General features: G+C 41.2%; 1 protein-coding gene across 2 annotated transcripts; it reads left to right on the top strand.

Moving 5' to 3' along the window:
* Positions 1-428: 428 nt before the first annotated feature.
* usp36 (ubiquitin specific peptidase 36) lies at positions 429-18932 on the top strand. 2 transcript variants are annotated; one of them, XM_061065513.1, is made up of 20 exons: positions 429-534; positions 4879-5144; positions 5278-5499; positions 6532-6642; positions 9387-9489; positions 9585-9652; positions 9970-10040; positions 10127-10209; positions 10381-10492; positions 10594-10734; positions 12466-12566; positions 12674-12812; positions 12924-13286; positions 14114-14338; positions 14780-14904; positions 14998-15690; positions 15874-16094; positions 16222-16398; positions 16498-16613; positions 16783-18932. In XM_061065513.1, the coding sequence occupies exons 2-20, from the start codon at positions 4892-4894 to the stop codon at positions 16912-16914; spliced, it is 3456 nt and encodes a 1151-aa protein (XP_060921496.1). In that variant the 5' UTR covers positions 429-534; positions 4879-4891; the 3' UTR covers positions 16915-18932. The 2 variants fall into 2 exon arrangements, with proteins under 2 accessions (XP_060921496.1, XP_060921495.1); XM_061065512.1 differs by having other exon boundaries at positions 15871-16094.
* The last annotated feature ends 1733 nt before the right edge of the window (positions 18933-20665 follow it).

The following is a 20665-nucleotide window of genomic DNA, read 5'->3' as shown; positions in this document are numbered from 1 at the left end:
ACATCAAAATACTGATTCAATGGTTAGCAAATATGAATTCAATTTACTGACATTTTTGATAATTAAATATTTGGTAAAATCACATGTAGTGGAATATAAAATATAATGCTGAGATTTAGTCAATCGAGGGATTTTCGTTTCTCAAGAGAGGACGGTGTGTGTCGGCGCAATGTTGAAGAAGTAACAAAGCCGCAAACTACACATAGGAATTGTTCGTCTCTCGTTGTTGTTGTTACATCGAAAAATTGTTAAGATATTATCTAGCCCAGAATTGCATCAATGGTAAACAGCGGCAGCGCTGGCTGGAAGTCACGCGTGGTTCTCTCCCCGACAGCGCTACGTCAGTTTCAGCGCTGATTGGCTGAACCTTTCAGCTTCGGTGTGACCTGTTCTCTGATTGGTCCTTGATCACTGTCAGTCATCTTCTGCTCCGCCCTTTGATAATGCAGCATGGGCGAAAATACCAGACTCGAGAGCTACAGCTGAGGAAGCAGATCTCTGTACTGTCACCGATTTTGGACGGTTGATCGTAAGGTGAGCATATAAACGATGTTTTTACATCCTTAATAGTCGTTGGCACATGTTTCCATTGTTATGTAACAAACACAACGGGCAGTATGTGGCGGGCTGGGGTTGTTAGCCACCTCTACGCTGAGATGCTAACCCACATTGCAGCAATGAGATCGGCTGGAGGCTTTCGCCACGTTAAGCTAGCTCGCTGGCTAATTTTCCGCTGCCACTGTTAACCGTGAAAAGACAGAAAACGGCACTGCGGGTTGCAGAAAGAACCCCACGGTTAAATAATGATTTGATAGTATGCGTGTTAAATTGCTGTCGATGTTTCGTAAACAAACTTGAGAGCGTTTTGTTTCGACATTATCTTAGCTGTGCTGTGTGTTAGCAACCTAGCATTTAAGCCTTGGTGGTGAATGGCCCTGAAGTGTTGACTCCAGCTGGTATACTACGGCTACTGCACTTGACAGCGATGTTTATGTGAAGTGAAAGATGTGAAATAACACAACTATCTAATTGTTAAATCGGTCGTTTCCGACGGATGGATTGTGGTAGTGTAGCAATACCCGCGTTGCCTTCAGGTGCGTCCCACAAAGTCAGACGTTCGCATGATGATTAGTCCTTGAGCGACAACGTGCGATTTGAAGTGTACTGTACAAATGAAGCAGTGATAGTCAGTGCAGGTAATTTGTGAAATATTAAGTAAGTCGTCATGCTAGATGCATATGTTCTCTGTGTCTGGGTAAATAATCACTTTTCAGTAGATTATTTGTGTTTCCTTCTTCCTTACACATGATATTGAAATACATAATTTAGAAAAAGTTTGGTGTCAACAGGACACTGACCCTGTCATTATAGCTGTGTGATATCAAAATGACGAATAACAAAGATATATCATTGGTACCTGGTGCATACAACTAACACGTTTTTTCTTTTTCATTATCGATAAACGCAATGATTGGTTTATAAATAAGAGGAACACTGGTCACTTAACTTTCACAGGTACCATAGGGACACCACAAGGTAATTAGTTGGCATTCGACTGAATATAAAGTGGTTCAGAATGGAAAAAAAAAACTTAAACAAGCAAATATTAGAAATCATTGGATTGCAGCTTGTTTTTCTTTTGATCGACTCATTGAGTAATTCTTATTTATACTCTTCTTTTTCGTGGTTATTGTGGGTGGGTAGCTATTTAGCTGCCATATGATTTAATTACTTAAGAGAAGTGGTTCCAAATGAAGCATTTCTAGAGCCTATTTTAATGTTGACTTTGTTTGTGCTGTACAAGATCAAGTGATGAAAAAACATTCTAACTTTCCCATCCAACCCATGAGTGCAGCTGCATAGCAAAACATCTCGCTGCAGAATAGTGTTTTATTAGGGAGTCATTTCATTTCTTTGTAGTAGCCTGCACGGTGAACATGCACACGTGTGTTCAATCAGCTGTGGCTCAGTTGGTAGTCTGTTGTCTCTCAACCGGAAGGTTGGGGGTTCGATCCCCAGCTCCTGCAGCAACATGTCAGATGTGTCCTTGGGCAAGAAACTTAGTTTAGCGTGTGCATGTGTATGAATGGGATTAGTTACTTCTGATGGTCACTTTACAGTGTGCTGTCAGTGTGTGAATGAGAGGTGTGACATGTGGTGTAAAGGTGCTTTGAAGGCTAGTATAGAGATAAACTCTATACAAGCTTAAGTCCATTTTCCATTTACTCTCACAAGGGTAAACAAAGAAAAAGGAAAGAAACATGTTTGTTTACGTCACAGATTCAAAGATCCACACATAAAAATTATATATTGAAAACAATTCATTAACATCCACATACAATTCTGATGTTAAAGATTCTGAATGTCATACAGGTTCACTGGAAGTGTTGTTTCTCATATAATATTAAACTCATAAATGTAGTCAGCAGAGTAGTAAATTAGCAGTATTTTGAGAGATGTTTGGCATGTGATTGTGTTATGAAATGTATCTTATTGTTGAAAAAACTATTGAGAGATGTAGCGATGTCTGGCATGTTTGTGAAAGGATTACACCCAAAATATGAGGCTCGCAGCAGATTATAAGTTATTTATAAAACCATTATAAGTCATTCAAGTACATCAATGAAGGGCATGTACATATAAATATACCACTGCTTATTAAGCTACATCTTTTAACATCCGATCTAACATGTAATCTGAAACTGATTTAAAAAAGAAAAAAAGACACTTTTAAAGACAAGATGTAATTGTCTGTTTAGTTTCTCTGACATTCCACAAACCGACTATCAAACTACAGCGTGTCTGTGTGGATTATGCAACGCAACCATCGGGTTTCATTCATGTGTTGTGGTCAGTGTATCAACATCGCCGGGCCACTCTTCTAGTTGCATCACTGCATTTTGTTGCGTCCCTGCAGGCTGCTGTGTGGCTCTTACTTGTATCAGTATCAGCAGCACGTGAAGGTCAGCGTGCCCTTGTGCATACAATGCATGTTCAACTTTCTGACGTCACTGCCCACTCTGATGAGCACCACTCTCGGGGCACTACATGCCTTCAGTGTTTTTAGTGTAGTGCTCGGGACATCTACATAATGTAATGCTCTCACTTTAATGAGGGTTGTGTGTGTGTTTGTGGCAACCTTGGCTGCATCCAGAGAAAACAGAGGTTATGTGAGAATGGATGATTGTTTTTTCTCTCTACACAGATAGCATTTGAGCTTTTTGTGGGAATAAAACTCACAGCAGAAATCAATCATTCTGCATACTCCTGCCAGTCAGTATGTGGAAATGTTATCTACACTCAAATGTTTTTTTTTAGTGCACTCAGCAGGCCAGTATTTAAAGGGACGGCAGACAGCCTATGCAAGTGTTTGCTTTTTAAATCAGTATTTTCTATTTGTCAATTTTTCTTCATGCTCATTAGAATTCGATGATATACAGAAGTAGTAAATAAACATGTTAGTTAGTGGAAGAAACAATGAAAACATGAATGCAGGCCAAATAAATACGATTTTGACCTGACGGTTAACAGCAGCTGTTAACACCTCACGCGCGCTACATGCCCGTCCTCTCCTGTCTCATACACCCCTACCACCCACCACCCACCCCCACCCGGTTACCAATGTCTAATATCTTGCATAACTGTGAGGACAGCTGCCAAGACCCAGCTGGCTCCTGAGATGCACTCAGTGCTTCTGTCTCTGTTAGAGCCACATATGTGACCTAGAGATGTACCTAATGAAGACACACGCTTTTATTGGGCACTGAAATTATTATTTCACTGATAAATTGGACGTTTATATAATAATATAATACTTTATTTGAAGAGCCCTTTTCAAGCCAGTAGCACAGAATGCTTACAGAAGCAATTTAAAAGAGACAATCACAAGTGAACACACAAAAACAGCAACATTCAGACACACAGTTAAAAGAGCCAGTGACGGATTTAGAAAAAAACAATAAAACAGGAGAGATCTAATATGCACACCGGAGCTCTGATGAAATTATCTGTCAGCTAAAAAGGCAAGTCTGTAAAGATGAGTTTTATGGCAGAGTTTAAAAGCAGAAACAGGCAGTCTGCTGATTGGATAGAAAGTGGAAGACTGTTCCAGAGCTGAGGTGCTTAATCTCCCTTAAACCTCCGCCGTGACTCGGGCACAGTGAGCAGGCCCAAGGCCGCTGGTCTCAGGGGTCTTCTTGGGCAGTAAGATATTAATAGAGTTTCCCAGAAACAACGAGCAGCCGAACATACAAATACAAGAAAATACATTAGTAGACATTAAAAGATGCACGTAACAAATTTAAACGGCAACTGTTTGGCAAGATTGTCCACAAATGCACCAGGGAGAACATCTGCAGCCAGATGTGTCTCTTTTTTTTAACACTCTCTTAAAATCATCCAATGAGAGCAGCTCGTTAACTTCACTCGTTCCAAATGAAGGGAGCAGCAAACTGAAAACGCCTTTATCCCCAGTTCAGTTCTGACTTTTGCCATTTTTGACTTCTGTTAAACTCGTCACTAGCAGTATGTTATTGTTCTTTAGGCTCCTTTTTTTTTAAGATGAAGAAATAAGTTGATTATTTAAAGGGTCAATATCTTAGTGTTAGATTGGTGCACTAAATGCTTGTATGACAATACCTGCTATTCCACTTTAGGCTGTATGGGAGATATTTCCAAAACTAGTATTTAAGGGACAATCTATTTTAATGAGTGAACCTTTAATTTACCAGGAAAATATTCTCATCGTTGAGATACAAGATCTCTTTTTCAACAGAATCCTGGCCAAGATACTCTAAGATGATGAATAGGGTGTAGACCTCAAATAAAACTTTGGCAAATGAGCATTGTTAATGACTATCAATCCAACTCTCTCCACAGTGATGTTCCAACAATGCCGATAGTCGATAAACTCAAAGAGGCTTTGAAACCTGGCCGAAAGGAGACGGGTGATGAGGGCGACCTCAACAAACTCTTGGCCTCTTCTGCCAAGAAGGTCCTTTTGCAGAAGATAGAGTTTGAGCCTGCCAGCAAGGGTTTCTCCTATCAGCTGGACAGCCTGAAGAACAAGTATGTGATCCTCAACCCCAGGAATGAGGGCGCTACGGGCCAGAAGGCTGCAGAGCCTGCCCAGATAAAGAGGCAAGGTAAGCTCTGAAACTGAACTGAAGCATTTGCATGTTTTGATGTCTAATATTAGTAGTATTTGCCTTAAAAGTTGAGCTTTCTGTGGATTACTGTTTTTGATAATGACACAAACTGACTGCCCTCCTTCTTCAGTCTCTGAGAACGTGGTTGGGGGCCAGAGCGATGGGGTCCCGGCCCCCCAGAAGATGCTCTTTCCAGGGAACAAGCTCACCCTCAAATGGGAGCGTGTGTACAGGGTGGGAGCCGGCCTCCACAACCTCGGGAACACCTGCTTCCTCAACTCCACAGTGCAGTGTCTCACCTACACCCCACCACTTGCCAACTACTTACTCTCCAAGGAGCACAGCCGTGCCTGTGAGTACTTGAATTGTGCTCTTAAACGCTCCAGACACACAGCATTTACACTCTCATTCACCTCGCCTAACCAGTGCACACCCACATGGTTTTAAACTTTTAAAGTTAGTGAAAATTACTGTAACCCTGCTACTGTAAGCCCTTTATGCTCACACATCTCTGCGGAATGCAAACCAAAGCAGCTGAAGAAGAAAAACATAGACAGCTGCTTCAGTCGTTCCTCTCTCTGCTTTCACTCAGCAATAGGAAAAAAACCTCACTGACCTCAACGCTTCAGTGCTCTAGGTTAAAATGCAGGTTTGGAAAGAGAATATCTCATCAAAGTAATCATCTACTCAAGCAAAAGTAAAAACTAATTCATTCAAAATGTACCTAAAAAATGGAAGCTTTTCTTTTATACCTGAGGTAGTTAAATTTAAGGAATACTTTTCAAATATAATGCAATTCAACATCCAATTATGGATGGTATGTTGTATCATTATTCTGGCTATTTCATCCTCAACATGTAGCCATAAATAAAGAGTGAATATACACTTTAACTGAGCTTCTCTGTCTATCTGCTGTCCTCCATGTTTTACAGAACACCTGTGTTTGCAACATGTTCCCTTTTTAAATCTAAAATAAATCCCAGAAAAACCTTTTTTTCCTCCACTAAATTGGCGTCTATTCATCCCAGAGTAGCTGATAGTTAGCTTCACCTTCATCTGGCTGCATCTAAATGGTTTGAAAGCATCACCATTATACACAGGCCTCCTTTCAACTGGTAACATGTGCACATGCAGAGTGAGAAAGCTTTGCTCGACTACATGAAAAGTGTTGAAGAATAATTGTGATAATTTCAGACTTTTGCGATGTGTTCATTGTGAATGCTTTCATCCAGATAATAAGTTTATACCCTGCCTTGTGTTTGTTCACTGAGTTTATTCTGAGTGATTAAAACGATATCACATTTAACCTTCCTTTTTCAATAACAAACATTTCCTCTGCCATCGTTCCCTGATTCTAATGCTGCTATTGTTGTGCGTGTTTCAGGTCACCAGTCAGGCTTCTGTATGATCTGTGTAATGCAGAACCACATCATCCAAGCCTTCGCCAACACGGGCAACGCCATCAAGCCCGTCTCCTTCATCAGAGATCTGAAAAGTAAGATGTCCATCTTCCCTTGAACTCTGTGTCATTGCATGTGAGCAGTTTTGTGTCGGGAGCCACAGACACCTGACGTTTAGAGTGAACACTGCCTCAGGCACGATGACGCAACACTGGCCATGTGAGTGTCACGTGACAGCAGCCAGCGACTGCAGTCTGAAAAAGGAAAATAAAAAAAAGTGGAGCGGACAGACTGCAGGGCTGTGAATGAAAAAACCATGTAGAGACAAGGTATGATCCTACACCTTGACATGCTGAGGTACTGTGCTGTAAGCTCACAGTCCAACCCCCCCCTCACCCATCTCCCCTCCCTCCTCCCTCCTCCTCCCTTCAGTCCGCCTCCTGCCTGCTGCTTCCTTATGTGCTGCTGCAATCATGTCTCCACCTCCTGCACCTCTTTTTCTGCCTCTCCCTCCCCCCTCCTTCCCCGATGCCCTCTCTGTCTCCTTGTGACTGCGGGCTGAGAGGAGCAGCTTTAGCACAAAAAAATCTACAGTCCAAATTTTTTTTCCCCTTTCTTCTCAACCCAGGACAAAGACAATGGTCTGTTTTTGTTCCTCTCTCTCTTTGACTTTATTTGAGCTGAAAGCAGGTAGGAACTAGCATCCACAGCTAGGACAGAACAAACACATCCAATGAAAAACAGCCTTTGGTTCCTTTTTAGCTCAGCACAAATCATCCCACTAAAATCTAAAAAGTCTTGCTGCGACTGATCCTGAAATGTCCCCAGGATGTCACTCGGGGTCTCTCAAAGCAAATAAAAACACAACCGCCCTGCTGCCGCGTGCCCACCGTTTTTTAATATCTTGTAGATGTTCCTCTCTCATCTCTGCGCAGAAATGCCCCGAAACAGGTCGTCAGAGTCGTGTGGTGTCTTATTCCAGTTTCCCCACTCAGCGGTGACTCATGGCCGTACAGGGATGCTATGCCGGGAATGTGGTGATGATGACCACAATGCAATTAACCAGCTCATACTTTCCCCCCTTTTCTTTCCATTAGGATAATCAGTGTAGAGTCGAAGGGTTTTACACTCCATTATAGTCGAGAAGATAGATGAGTCTGTTGAGTGACTGTAAGCTTTTATCGAGTCATCGTCCAACTGCATATCTGAGAATGTTCTTACATTTGAAATAAACCAGCTTTACTGGTAATCATTTTGTACTATCCACATGTGCCATCTTGCTATTTCTGAACATCTTTACACCTTTTTGAAATAAAGACTGGAAGCACCCTGTTTAGTATGTACGGTAAGAGATAATGGACAAAAAGGGCTTTGTTTCCCACATGCTGTACATTATCCCCCTCAGTACATGCTATATCGTCATGTGCTCCTTGCCAATACCAATACAGATGTTACAGAATCAATACGGCTGCTAAGCTATGATGACAGTTTTGAAAGACAATGTGCAGTTCACATTAACACCTTAGCCATATCTCTGGGATTAAAATATTAATAATTTCTAGGATCTTTGAAGACCTGATTTGAAGTGTTTTAAGTTGTAGGATCCTTAATATGCCTCTGCTGTTATTCTCAACAATAAAGAACATCATCTTCCAAAATCAGTGTATACCACCAATATGTATCATATCGTGGCGTCGTGGGAATTACCCAGCCCTGATACTTCCTAATAAAACACGGTGGCATAAAATGTTGTCTTGGGAATCACGTATTGATTCTACATTTATGTTCTCCTGCAAATAAAGTCATCCCTTAGATTCAACATATTGGAAGCCTTGTAGCCTGTGGATGTATTAAATTAGCCGACCTCGCTGTTATAATTCATTTTAAAGTAAATATGTCCAATGAAAGGTCAGGTATCAAAGGTGAACACACATAAAGTAATCGCTGTAGCACCTGATCCATATTTTCTACCTCTGAACTTCTAAATTGTGTTGTCATTTATTTTTGATGAATCCGTCTCTTAACACCACAGTCCATACAGTTTTTGAATTTAGTGTTGACATCTCTCTCACAGCTCTCATGTCTTTTAACCTCTCTTGGCATGGCTAAGCTATTTGTCCTCTTCCCTCGTTTTCTGTTCTTTCCTCCTCTTCATGTCCACAGTTAACAGGCACACATTAAGTGTGGAAGACTTTCTTCTGTGTGTGAACATGTGCAACTAACTGACTAATTAGAATTTAGTATAAAAACATCAGCGTCTCCCACACACAGACCAAACCTGGGCGGGCTGCCAAAGTACATTTTGCCAACCATATTGTTTTTTTATCCGCATAGTTACTATCACCATCTAAGATCCATAAACAAGTGGGCGATCTGCCCTCGCCTCACACCTGTTGGGCTGTATGCTCTGCATGTAGAAGGAGACAGAGAGGGAAAGATGTGTTCCTCCTTCGTGTGATGTCTCATGTTAAATATGAACCTTCTAATGCCGTCAGTCTAATTGTTTGGTGCAGCTTGTTGCTCCCTGCACGACGCTCACCTGTTGTCATGATGGTATAGTGAGTGACACTTTCATTAATCAATCCTAAAGGCAGTGACCCTCCTGTAGCTGTTGTGCACCAGCTTAATGTGCCGTCCTTATCAAGCTACGCTACACATTAGCTTTACAATTGCAGAGGGCCCAAGCAGCGAAACTTTGTAATAAACAAGTCGAGTCAGCAGTATGGGAGCGTTTCAGGTTTACCTAATGTGAATATTTGTCAATCAGCACTTCATTTTGATAACAAGCACAAGGTTGGAAAGCACACAAACCTAACAAACTGTTTTTTGTCTCCTGTAGAAATTGCTCGACACTTTCGCTTTGGAAGCCAGGAGGACGCCCATGAATTCTTGCGGTACACCATCGATGCCATGCAGAAAGCCTGTCTAAACGGCTACCCTAAGTACGACTTTATCATTGTTATGTTTACTGAGCTTTTAAACTTAAGCTGTGTTTTATATATTTTTTATTAAATCTTTCTCCCCTTGCTTTCTGAAGGCTTGACAGACAGACCCAGGCCACAACACTGGTTCATCAGATTTTTGGAGGTTACCTCAGGTCAAGAGGTATTGACTTTTTTTTTTTTTTCTTTTCAGAGAAAGAAACCTTCAGAAAATATTTCTTTTAGAGCTGTGCAGGTTTACTCATTTCCTCATATGTGGCTTATATGATTGCATTATTGATCTTTTACCCAGCAGAGCAGACTGATGTCAATGTCAAGAAAATAGATTTGCTCAAACGGCTACATGTTGTTGAATAGTCTTTTCACCACAGTCATACATGCAAATGCATATCTTTCTTTTTTCTATTTTCATCAAGTTTGTGTATACTCTGAATAATGTGAAAAACAAGTAAAAATGTAAATTGTCTTTTTGCCTTTCAGTGAAATGCTCGATTTGTAAAAGTGTGTCGGACACATATGACCCTTACCTGGACATTGCTGTGGAGATTCGGGTAAGTGACATGACCTCAGTAATATGTTGTGTTTATTTTCAACCTGCTTCAGCATCACTAAGTATTTCTGTTGTTTTGTTTCTCAGCAAGCAGCGAACATCGTGCGAGCCCTGGAACTGTTTGTAAAGCCTGATGTACTCAGTGGAGAGAACGCCTACATGTGTGCCAAGTGAGTCCCATTCATCTAGTCTGACAACATCCCTCCACTTTAAGTGAATCTGCAGGACATGGCGATAGATCTTTCTTTTTTTCTCCCCACAGTAACATCTACTCACATTAGACGTCCATTTTCCCTGACCTATCATGACTCCTCCTTTTTTTTTTTTTCTCCCCTCCTTAGGTGCAAAAAGAAAGTGCCGGCAACGAAGCGCTTCACAGTCCATCGAACATCTAATGTACTGACCCTCTCACTGAAGAGGTTTGCAAACTTCAGCGGAGGAAAGATAACAAAGGTGAACACGGTTTTCTCGCACTATTAGCTCTAAAGAAGAGCCGTTTCATATTTTTCAGTGATCTCATACTTCAGTGTTTTTTCTTCTTTTTTTTAAAACAGGATGTTGGTTATCCAGAATTTCTGAACATCCGCCCATACATGTCTCAGAGCTCAGGAGATCCCGTCATGTACGGCCTCTATGCCGTCCTCGTGCACTCGGGCTACAGTTGTCATGCAGGCCACTACTACTGCTATGTCAAGGTAAGATGCCGCCTTGTTACTGATGGTGTCGTTATGTTCACTAACATTGTGCGTGATTGGAAAAGGACGTTCTTTGCTGTGTGGAGGATCATGACTGAAGGGATGCATGTTTAGATGGTTTTTAAAAAATGCAGAAAACATAACCCAGCTCATATTTGATATCTGACTTTCTTTCTCTCATAATTTTAGCTCTAAAATAATTGTTGGATTTACAGATTCTACATAAGCATGTAGAATCTGTATCCGAGGGTCTGAGTTTTACAATGGGAAGTGTTCTGGTTTCATTTGTCATACGCTTGTAGCCTAATTAGTATTGACCAATTATGTATCAGCAGGCTTTGGTGTGTCGCCGGGAAAAGCAGTTCATATTGAGAGCAAAAGCAGGCGGAACAATGTAATGACATCCCGGGTCCCGTTGGTGGTAATCTGACAAAGATTTATTTATCTCCATCAATAGATATCTGCATGAAACTGCAGCAGACAATCTTTATCAAAAGTGTCCACTTGAGCAATACATCTGCAGGACCATGTGTAGTGCAAGCCAGTCGCTGTTGTGATTTACGACTCCCATGAACACGTCAGAAATGATCGATTCCACCACCATTCCACAAAAATAGTGTCTTCTCCTCTTGAAGTTGGCAAAGCTTCCTTTTTTATTTTTTTGCAAATCTTCATCATGATGTTACTTTGGCAAACTCAAGACCATATAGTTGCTTTAAAATCAACAGAAAATCTGTTTCTTCTTCTGGCTCACACCGCTGAAGTAAACTAAGCCTCTGTGTGACCTAGTATTCACACTTGATGTGAGACCCCCTTTAAAACAGATGAACAGGCGCTTCTCCAGGGGGAGGAGAGAACCAAGAAATGACGGTGTTTACTCTGAAGGGGAACATTTAGCTTTGCATTAGATCTGATCGCACGGTTGATTGTCTTTGAACTTTGAACAATGCAGCACATGCAAAATGACCTTTTGGCTGAAAGTTATTAAATGCTAACTGCTGGTTACACCTGAACAATCACTGAGAAGTTTGCAATCGTACCCAGAGGCATATATCACCAGACAATAGCTGATGGATGCATAGACTGGGGCGATATGATTACAATCCTCCATCATAGTTTATGTAGTTTATCATGACAGTATCAGAATATAATCAAATGTAGTTAAGTTTCTTATATTTTTGGCTCATTTTATGCCTTTTATTATGACATTAGGACAGTGAATAGTGACAGGAACCTTGGGAGGAGGGGGGTGGAAGGGAGGGAGGCTCGAACATATGAGAGTTGAGAGGCCTGTGACCTCTGTAAGTCGGATGCAGGCTCTAACTGCTTGGCTGTACCGGCGCCCCCTGTTAATTGTTGTATTGATAAATAGTCATAATATGAAATCATGCAGTCATATTGTGCTTGGTAGTGTATTCAATAGTCTGAATCGTCCTTTTAACACATTGTTGCCATAGAGCCGTGCTTATTATTGAATGAAACGTTGACTTTGATTGCTAACTACGTCCAGAGAAATACAACCATCTACCTGTTGTCTTTTTGAACAGTTATGGTAGTGTCTTCTGACTCTGTTGGAGTTATGAATACGACTTTTAACCAAACAAATTGTGTTCCTGTTACTGCTGAAATCTGCTACTAAATTCAAGCTAAATGAAGTTAACTCCTGGAGGGAGTCTTGTTGCCTTCTGTTCTCATTTTTAAAATGTTATCTGTTCCTATTTTTTCTCTCAGGCAAGCAACGGTCAATGGTACCAAATGAATGATTCAATGGTGCACTCCAGTAACATCAAAGTGGTGTTGAACCAGCAGGCCTACGTGCTTTTCTACCTGAGGTAAGTCTGCATGCAGGAGATCCACAAAGGTGTTTTTTTTTTTGTTTTTTGTTTTTTCCTGGACGTGCAATGAAATAAACTGTGGACTTTTTTCTTGTATATTGAAGGATCCCTGAAACGAGGAAGAATGCAGAAGGGCAGACAACTAAGCAAGGCATGTTGCATCAAGGGAAGAATAGTGTGTCGTCTGAACAGATAAAGAGGGCCAACTTGAACGGACCGCTGTCCTCCCCGCAGGTTACAAAGGTACGAGACAGTCAGCCCGCTGTTGGACATACAGACTATATGCTGACAGTGCATGAGCAGTTTTCATTTTGAAGCTGTAAATATAATTCTCTTTTTTTTTTTTTCCTTCAGAAACTTGAACCTGCACAACTGCGTAAGATCCAGTCCATGGACGGCGGGCTAGGCTTGCCTGTTTCCAGGAACGGGGTCAACTCTCAATCACAGCCAAGAATTTCCACTTGGACGTCATCCTCCAACGGCCCACCCAAGCTGCCGGGTGGACCCACGGTCATCGAGGAGCCTTTCAAGAAGCTGAAGAAGCCCCCTCCCCAGAGCCAAGCGCAGTCTCGCAGCAGCACGCCAACCCCGTCCAACAACGGGGTGAGCAGGACAGAGGGAGACAAAAAGCAAGGCGGCGAAGGCCGAGGCATGGCAGCGTCTACCTCATTCAAGTCTTTGTCTGACTCTTCGTCTGCCGACACCCTCGACTCAAAGGTAATGTTTTTTTAAAACGTGCTTATTGAACAAAGATGCAATGAGCATTACTTCATCAGTGAAATTCAAAGGAGATGCCATGCACAAAGGTTACTACCCGTGGCTAATTTTCAACCTCCGTCCCTGGCTAGGCTTTTAGGATTCAAAGAGAAACATTAGACTTGAGACCGAGAATGTTTCGCTACGAGCTAATGTATCCAGGTATAGTTAACATGACGTTTTTTTTTTTTATCACAGCAGCACATCCAGCAACAGAACAGCAGCTTTCAGTAATATATCCCACTTTCTTATGCAGCTGTCTTTGATGTAACAACTAGTGTTTCCATGGCAACGATAAACATGTCGTGTCAGTCTTGGCATTTGCCACATCGAGACACATCCCAATATAGCTATTATATGAAGGATTTCTCTGGCTTTGATAACTGCTGGAAATATTAGAGCTAATGTAAATACTCCACAAGAACAATATGGTTTAGTCCATTTTTAATAACAACAATATTTCAGTGTAAAAATTCTACATATTACGCGTTACGATATTAAACAAAGACCTTAATTCTTAGGAGGCTTCAAATCGAGACTTTTTGATTTGGGAAACGAACAACCTTTAATGACGGGTTATCTTAACAGCCAGTGTTTTGTTGATTTACTAATCGATCAATTCAGAGAAGTGTGGCATCTTGAATCCTAAGGTAGAGCATTAAGGGTGGAGGTGTGATTGCCTAAATTTGTTTTAAATGTGTGCCGTGTACTCTCCAAAATTCTTCAGTCTGATTCGATGTGCAGTACTGTAACCGCTCCCTGTGTTTGTTTTTGTTTTTGTCGGCCAGGACTCTGTGGGTACCAAAAGTGCGCCGGTAGGAGAGACTCCCTCCACCCCGCGGAAAGGCTCAAACGCCGTGTCGTCTCCGGCCAAAAGCGTGGAGCGCTCCCAGAGCACAGAGGAGCAGAAGACGGCCAAACTAAAACCCCCCGCCCTCAACAACATCACATCGGAAGCCACCAGCACCATGTCACCTCCGCCTGCCAAGAAGCTGGCCCTGTCAGCCAAGAAGGTGAACCTCAATCTCATCCACAGCAGGAGCACCACCTCCTGTCTTACTGAAAGATTATGATTGGTTTCCTGATGCCTCACTCCAAATTGCTGTTTGACAATTGATTTCAATAAGTAGTTAAGATCAAGGCAAGTAATATCCTCTTCTCTAGTTTATTTTCTACTGTTTAAAATGCGTAATTTTCCCAGTGTGTATGTTTTAATCAACCACATATTAGCACTTGTTTAGTTTGTCTTCTTTTCCTTTAGTTTGTCCTTTTTTTCTAACCATTTCTAATTCTTCTCTGCCATACCCTTTCCTCTTTTTTTTCCTCCCTCCATCTTTTCCTGCCGTCCCTTTTTTGATCTTTCTCTTCCTTGTTTGATTCTCTTCCTTATTTTTGTCACATCATGGCTATTTTTTTTTAGACCACCAAGTTTTTATTTATGTCGATAACTGCAGGCTCGCAGCCAGAACCCGAGCAGCATTGATGCTCCGCCCCATTTGCCACGCCAGCTGTCCAGTGACCCCATGCATCGAAATCAACTCAACCCCCTCACCTATGCCTCACCTTCTCATAATCACAGGTAAGAACCTCCAGCCACTGCTATAAGAATTAAGTATTCAACATTTTGGAAATTATCCGATCAATTCAGGTTGGTCTCATCTTTTCTCCTCAGAGCTGGTCCATTCCATTCTCCAAAAGTCCAGTCATCATCGCAGCCTTTTGCCAACTCCAGTGGATCCTTCAAACCGAAACAGTCCCTTCTTTCTACACTGCAAAAACCAAACGCCAGCCTTTCTCCTAAAACAAACGGCCTCCACAGTGCCAGCCCAAAGAGCCCCAAGTCTTCCAACAACCCCAGCGCCCCAGTGGAAGAACCGGACCTCAACAGCCCGTCGGCTCAAAAGACCACCCAAAAGAAGAAGAAGAAGAAGAAGAGGCGACATTCTGAGGTGGAGGGTGAGGCTGAACCAGTCGCATCCCCAGCTGCTCAAGTGACACAAAGCAACCTCATGGAATCGGCGAGCGAGAAGAAGCGGAAGAAGAAGAAGAAGAAAAAGCGGAAGAGGGAGAACGAGGATGGAGAGAAAGCGACGGAGAGGGAGTGTGTGTCGTCTCACCTGGACACGTCAAACCAGGAAGAGGATTGGTGCCAGGGCGGCATTTGGAGTCTCACATCCAACCCGGATAAAGAACAGACTCGGCAAAAACCTCAATTAGATGCAACAAGTCCCACAGTGCAGTGCGAGTCAAACCAGGAAGAGCAGGGGAAGGACTCTGTGAAGTTAAAAAAGAAGAAGAAGAAAAAGAAGATGCAACCAGTGGAGCCTGTGCAGGACACAACCTCGGCACGCTCTGTAACAGAAAGGTACGTCTTCATAGCTGTTTACAATTAAGGTTACTGAGCTCATGATTTGGAATAGAGGCCCATACATTTGTTTCTATAGCAACCAGTTTGCTCTTGTGTGTAACTGTCGGTCACTTGTACAAACTCCCACACATTCCAACTTCCTGTAAAACTCCCCTTTTGAACTCTCCTTTGACCCAGCAGCACTTCAGAGGTGAATGCTGCAGTCGTACAGAACAATACAGGAACTGTGACCGTTTCGAAAAAGAAATTCAAGACAAAGAAGAAGAAGAGGCTTAAAGAAGAGGTGGGGCTGTGGGAGGAGAGCAGGCGATGCTCGGATGGAAAGAGCGAGGAGACTGAAGCAGCAGAGGAGGAGCCCCCTCTCAAAAAGATCAGCTCTGAGAACAGTAAACAAAGCGCAGGTTAGTAGATCGTAGACATACTGCACGTGCACACCGCTCACTTGCCTTCATAGTATGTAGTGGACAGCGATGAGATTCTTCTGGATTTACTGATGTATAATTATTTATTTATTTCCATAAAATCCAGCTACAGTGGTGATGTGGGACAGCAAAGTGAAGGATGGCTACAAACGCAGCCAGGCGCCAGCAGCTGATGAGGACAAACCGGCCAATGTTGCTCCTGCAGCCTGGGATGGAAAAAAGAGCAGCGGGGTGGTGGAGGAGCTGCTCAGGAGCGCCACAGATAAAGCCTATGGCGCCAACGGTGAGTGCTCTATAATGAAATTAAAGCAACACTCTTACAAAAATCCCCTGAAAGATTGTTTTTGTTTTATACTTCATGTGTTTGCGTTTTCTTATGTAGTCCTTAGCTGGGATGGAGAAGTCTCTGCTATTAGTAGAGATGCTGCTGAAGATGTTCGCCATGCCCAGTGTGACACTGTGATCGATGAGTGGGATGAAGACTTTGACAGTGGGAAGGTGAGGAGAAAGTGTACAGGACAAAAAACAAAGATGGGGTTTGGGGTTCACATTCAGATGTCAAGTTGAATCACATTTTGCAAGTCCATCTCAGGGCTTACTGTTACGACCCCTTTATACTCAGCTCCTCTCTCTCCTTTTTTTTTTTATCTTTTGTTCTGAACTTTAGGTGAAGAAAATCAAAAACTATAAAAAAGAGAAGTGGAGAAGCGGCATCAGCATCTTCCAGAAGATTCAGGACAGGCGGAACAAGTGGTCCGTAACACCCGGAGGGAAGAGGGTTTTCGGAGTCCGACGCTGACGGTCTAGCTTGCTGTTGAGGTCATGGTGACTGGAATCAGGACGACAATACTGTATACCAAACTTCATTTCATTTTCTCCATCTTTTTAAAAAATCTCTTTCTTTGTTGTTGTTTTTTTCAAGTTGAACCCAATCTCCTGAATTACATACGAGCCCAAAGCAGCATAGACAACAGACAGACAGCTCCTTAAATCTGCAAAATGAAATGTTGTCTCACTATTTTTACAACCAGTAACATTTGACCTCTCGTATCCTTTTAATAAACCATAAAAGTGGCTCAAGCTTCCCTGTGCATGTAGTATTTAACACAGGTACGCACAGCTTCACGTCGGCCTTTTTTAAGCCTCGTTTGTCGCCCCAAAAAATCGCGAGCTGCTATGAAATGATCGTATAACAGACTTAGAATCAAAAGAATATCTAACACTCTGAAGCTGTCTTGTAATGAAAACTTTAAAACAACCCTTGGAGCAAACGTTTGCAGACACAAGGGCTGAGAAAGTTTGAAATATAAAAGTAACCTTTTGTCTTGATTACCAAACGATAAAGATCCTTTAGTTTTTATTCATTAAACCTGTATTATTTTAGCTTTCTGTATACTTTTCTTATTTTATATCTTTATCTGCCATTCTTTTATTTTGCTGCGGTGTCAGTGCCATGTGGCTTGTTTTTAAGGACCACATTTTGCCTGCTTAATGTTGGTGAAATGAGGGTTTAAAAATGGCCACCTTCTTTTTAAAGCTTGCATGTCTAAACTTAAAAAGAAAAACAAATTTGGGTGAATTCTGTTTTTAATTTGTTTTGTTCCCCAACAAAGTCAAAGTCTGTTTCAGATTACATGGTAAGATATTTGACACCATGAAAAGGATTCTCCTCTGATTTGAATAAATAGATCAATGGTGGACATTGACAAGAACACAGTGGACGTCACCAGTTTCATCATATCCGGTTGTTTACTTGGACTAAAGTGTTTTCTGACAGGAGCAGTACATGGTGCATTCACAGAGTACAAGGTGGGGGTGTTGGAGGAACTCCAGCGGGAGCAGTTGTTTTCTACTGTGCAGCTATTCAGCTCTGTAGCTCATCTAACCGGTCCAGTGTTCTGAAGCCCTCAATCTCCCCGATTTAACCGTTCCACTTCTCAAAATAAAAACTGTACTGAATAAAAAGGGTTACACTTTCTGCTTTGAGGCACTGTGTTTCAAATGGGACTGCCACATGCTGACTTTCTTTTCCACCCCCTCGTACGTTATATCTCTATGCAATTTTCTGACAGTCACGCTGGACTCATTGAAACTGGGCAAAGACTCAGGAACCCAGACATCCTGCAGCCCATCGTCATCTCTGATCAGTCTCCCCGACGAACACTTTGCATCCTGTACATCTTGTAGAAACCGTTTTATACGAACTATTTCAGGTGTGGAAACCATGGAAACCATCTTGCACCAAACCCAGGCACAGATGTGTAGATGAACTTAACGTGATAACAAAAAGCTTGGCCACTGTAGAAGACTGTACAGTCCATTTTGTGCTACCCGTCTCCCTCCGACGCTGTAAAGATCTGCCCATGCATTTCTTATCATTCTAGAGATGTTGCCTTGAATTGGCTATAAATAAAAAAAGTATAGGTCTTAATGTTATAAATATATAATTTAAAGAAGAAAAGACAGTTCTTTAATGTGCTACTAATACTCGGATCAGTTGGTGGATATTAACCTGAGAATTAATCTGCAAATGTGTTAGTTCATTTGTGTATAAGAGAGTTGTCTGTTTTTCATGCAAGACCTTCCCTCTGTTACTGTAGTTGTGTACAGTACAAGAGAAGCCTCCACAGTCTGACGTCCATAGGACGACGCAGAGGAACATTTCCTAGTGTGAATGGACGGTTCACATGTTTGCATTGATGGTTCTATATTTGGCACCACCTTTTCTGACCAGGGAAGAGACCTTTCATAATGAAAGCAGCTCTGACCACACTATAGGTAACTATGGAGGTGCAATAAAGTTGTGACTTTTGTGAATTGATTGTCTATTTTATTTCTTCTTTAATAGTGATGATTGCATGTTAGAATATTAACATTTAGAAGCGATGCATTGTCCAAAACCTGAATGATCAGTTTTAAGAATTTTATCAGTGTTTAATACTTTCATATAGATGAGGATAAATTCATCTTTAATCATAAAGTAATTTTTTTGCCAATTGATCTATTTCAATCTTTAAAAACAATTTACAAAATGTGCTATGTTTGAGTCTGAGTAGATGTTGAGTTATGTCTCCACATGGATTTTCTTTATAGAAGCCTGAGCTGAGCACTAATGTGACTTCACTTATCATCCTGGCACAAAGTCATGCTAGACCCTCAAACTGCCTGAAAACCATTATTCATACTATGTGTGAGCTGGAAAAGTCAAATTTAGTTCCCATAGTAACAAAACTATTTACAATTATCAGCCGAAACTTCCTTCAGTGTGGACTTTCAGGGTAAAACAAATGATAATGCTCCTGTATAATTTAAGTCATGATGCAGTTTTCATTCAGACATCAAGGTCAAGGTTAGACTAAAGTTTGTGGGGAAAGGAAATGGTGTGTTAACTGTTTTCCACCTTTTTTTTTGTTATGGGCTCTTTAAAATAGGCTATGTAGACTTGCTTAAATGCATTTTTTAAATCCTACCTAGGGGAAAAAACGTATTGGTTAATTTAATCACAGCTGTTCTCTTACATATTTAAACTAAATCGAGACAGTTGAGCATTAAGTTTTCAATACAAAGTATATAACATCTATAATCACAGACCTGCCAGAGGGACTCAAAATGAGAAATATAACAGAATAGAAGAAAGTTAATGTAGTGTAACGTAATCTTGTGAAGCTAATAATGAAACCAAGAAAAAAAACTTTTGTTTTCATGCTTTCAGGAATGATGAATAAAGTTTATGCACAAATGGGCTCGAAAGTGTAGCTTTGCTTAAGAATTTAAATTATGAACAAAGTCACAAACTTTTGGCAGGGATTGCATATATTTATTAGTCCAAGAGTCTAAGAGCCTAAATAAAAATTGAGAACAGAATATAATATGCTGGCCCTGAAGGTCAACTGCAAAAAACATTTCATTAAATGCTAAAACATCTTTTGAAACGTAAAAATATTTAATAAACGTAAATGTGGCTAAAACATAAACTGTCATGACTGTTGCTAAGGACTTTGTCCAATCAGAGACAACAAGTGTTGTACCCTTTTCGTTCTCTGAAATTGTTTTTGCACTCAGTGAAAAACATTTTCTTCAACAAAATGTATTTGTATTCTAGACAAAAGAATTCTCAAAATATTTCTGGGTTTCATGAAATATTTTTGTCTCTCAAAAATGAGTTTTCATTTTGCATAAAAGGTTTGCTCTCATGAAATGTTTTATGAAATGTTTTTGTGTTTCATGAAATGTTCTATGTTTCCTGTATTGTTTGAACGTTTTGTAAAATGTGCATAGCATTTAATCAAACATTTTTGTGTTTAATATTTTTGCATTTAGTGAAATGTTTTATTTTGCATTTAGTGATGTCTTTTGCAGTACTTTATACTTAGCGTACTTTAATCATAAACAACGTGATAGTTTACCTCACAGTTGTTTTGTGTGGGCAGTGTTCAGCAAAGTTGTTAGTGAAAGTTAGATCGTGACGTCACACCTAGGGTGGGCGGGGCCAACATGTGCACCGGTTTCTCTGGAGTCATATTATCAGCAGGCAGCCAACATCCTCTCAC

Source organism: Labrus mixtus, chromosome 20, assembly GCF_963584025.1.
Source record: "Labrus mixtus chromosome 20, fLabMix1.1, whole genome shotgun sequence".
Classification (NCBI taxonomy): Eukaryota; Metazoa; Chordata; class Actinopteri; order Labriformes; family Labridae; genus Labrus; species Labrus mixtus.
The sequence above is the reverse complement of the archived record's forward strand: the minus strand, read 5'-3'. Positions and strand labels throughout refer to the sequence as shown.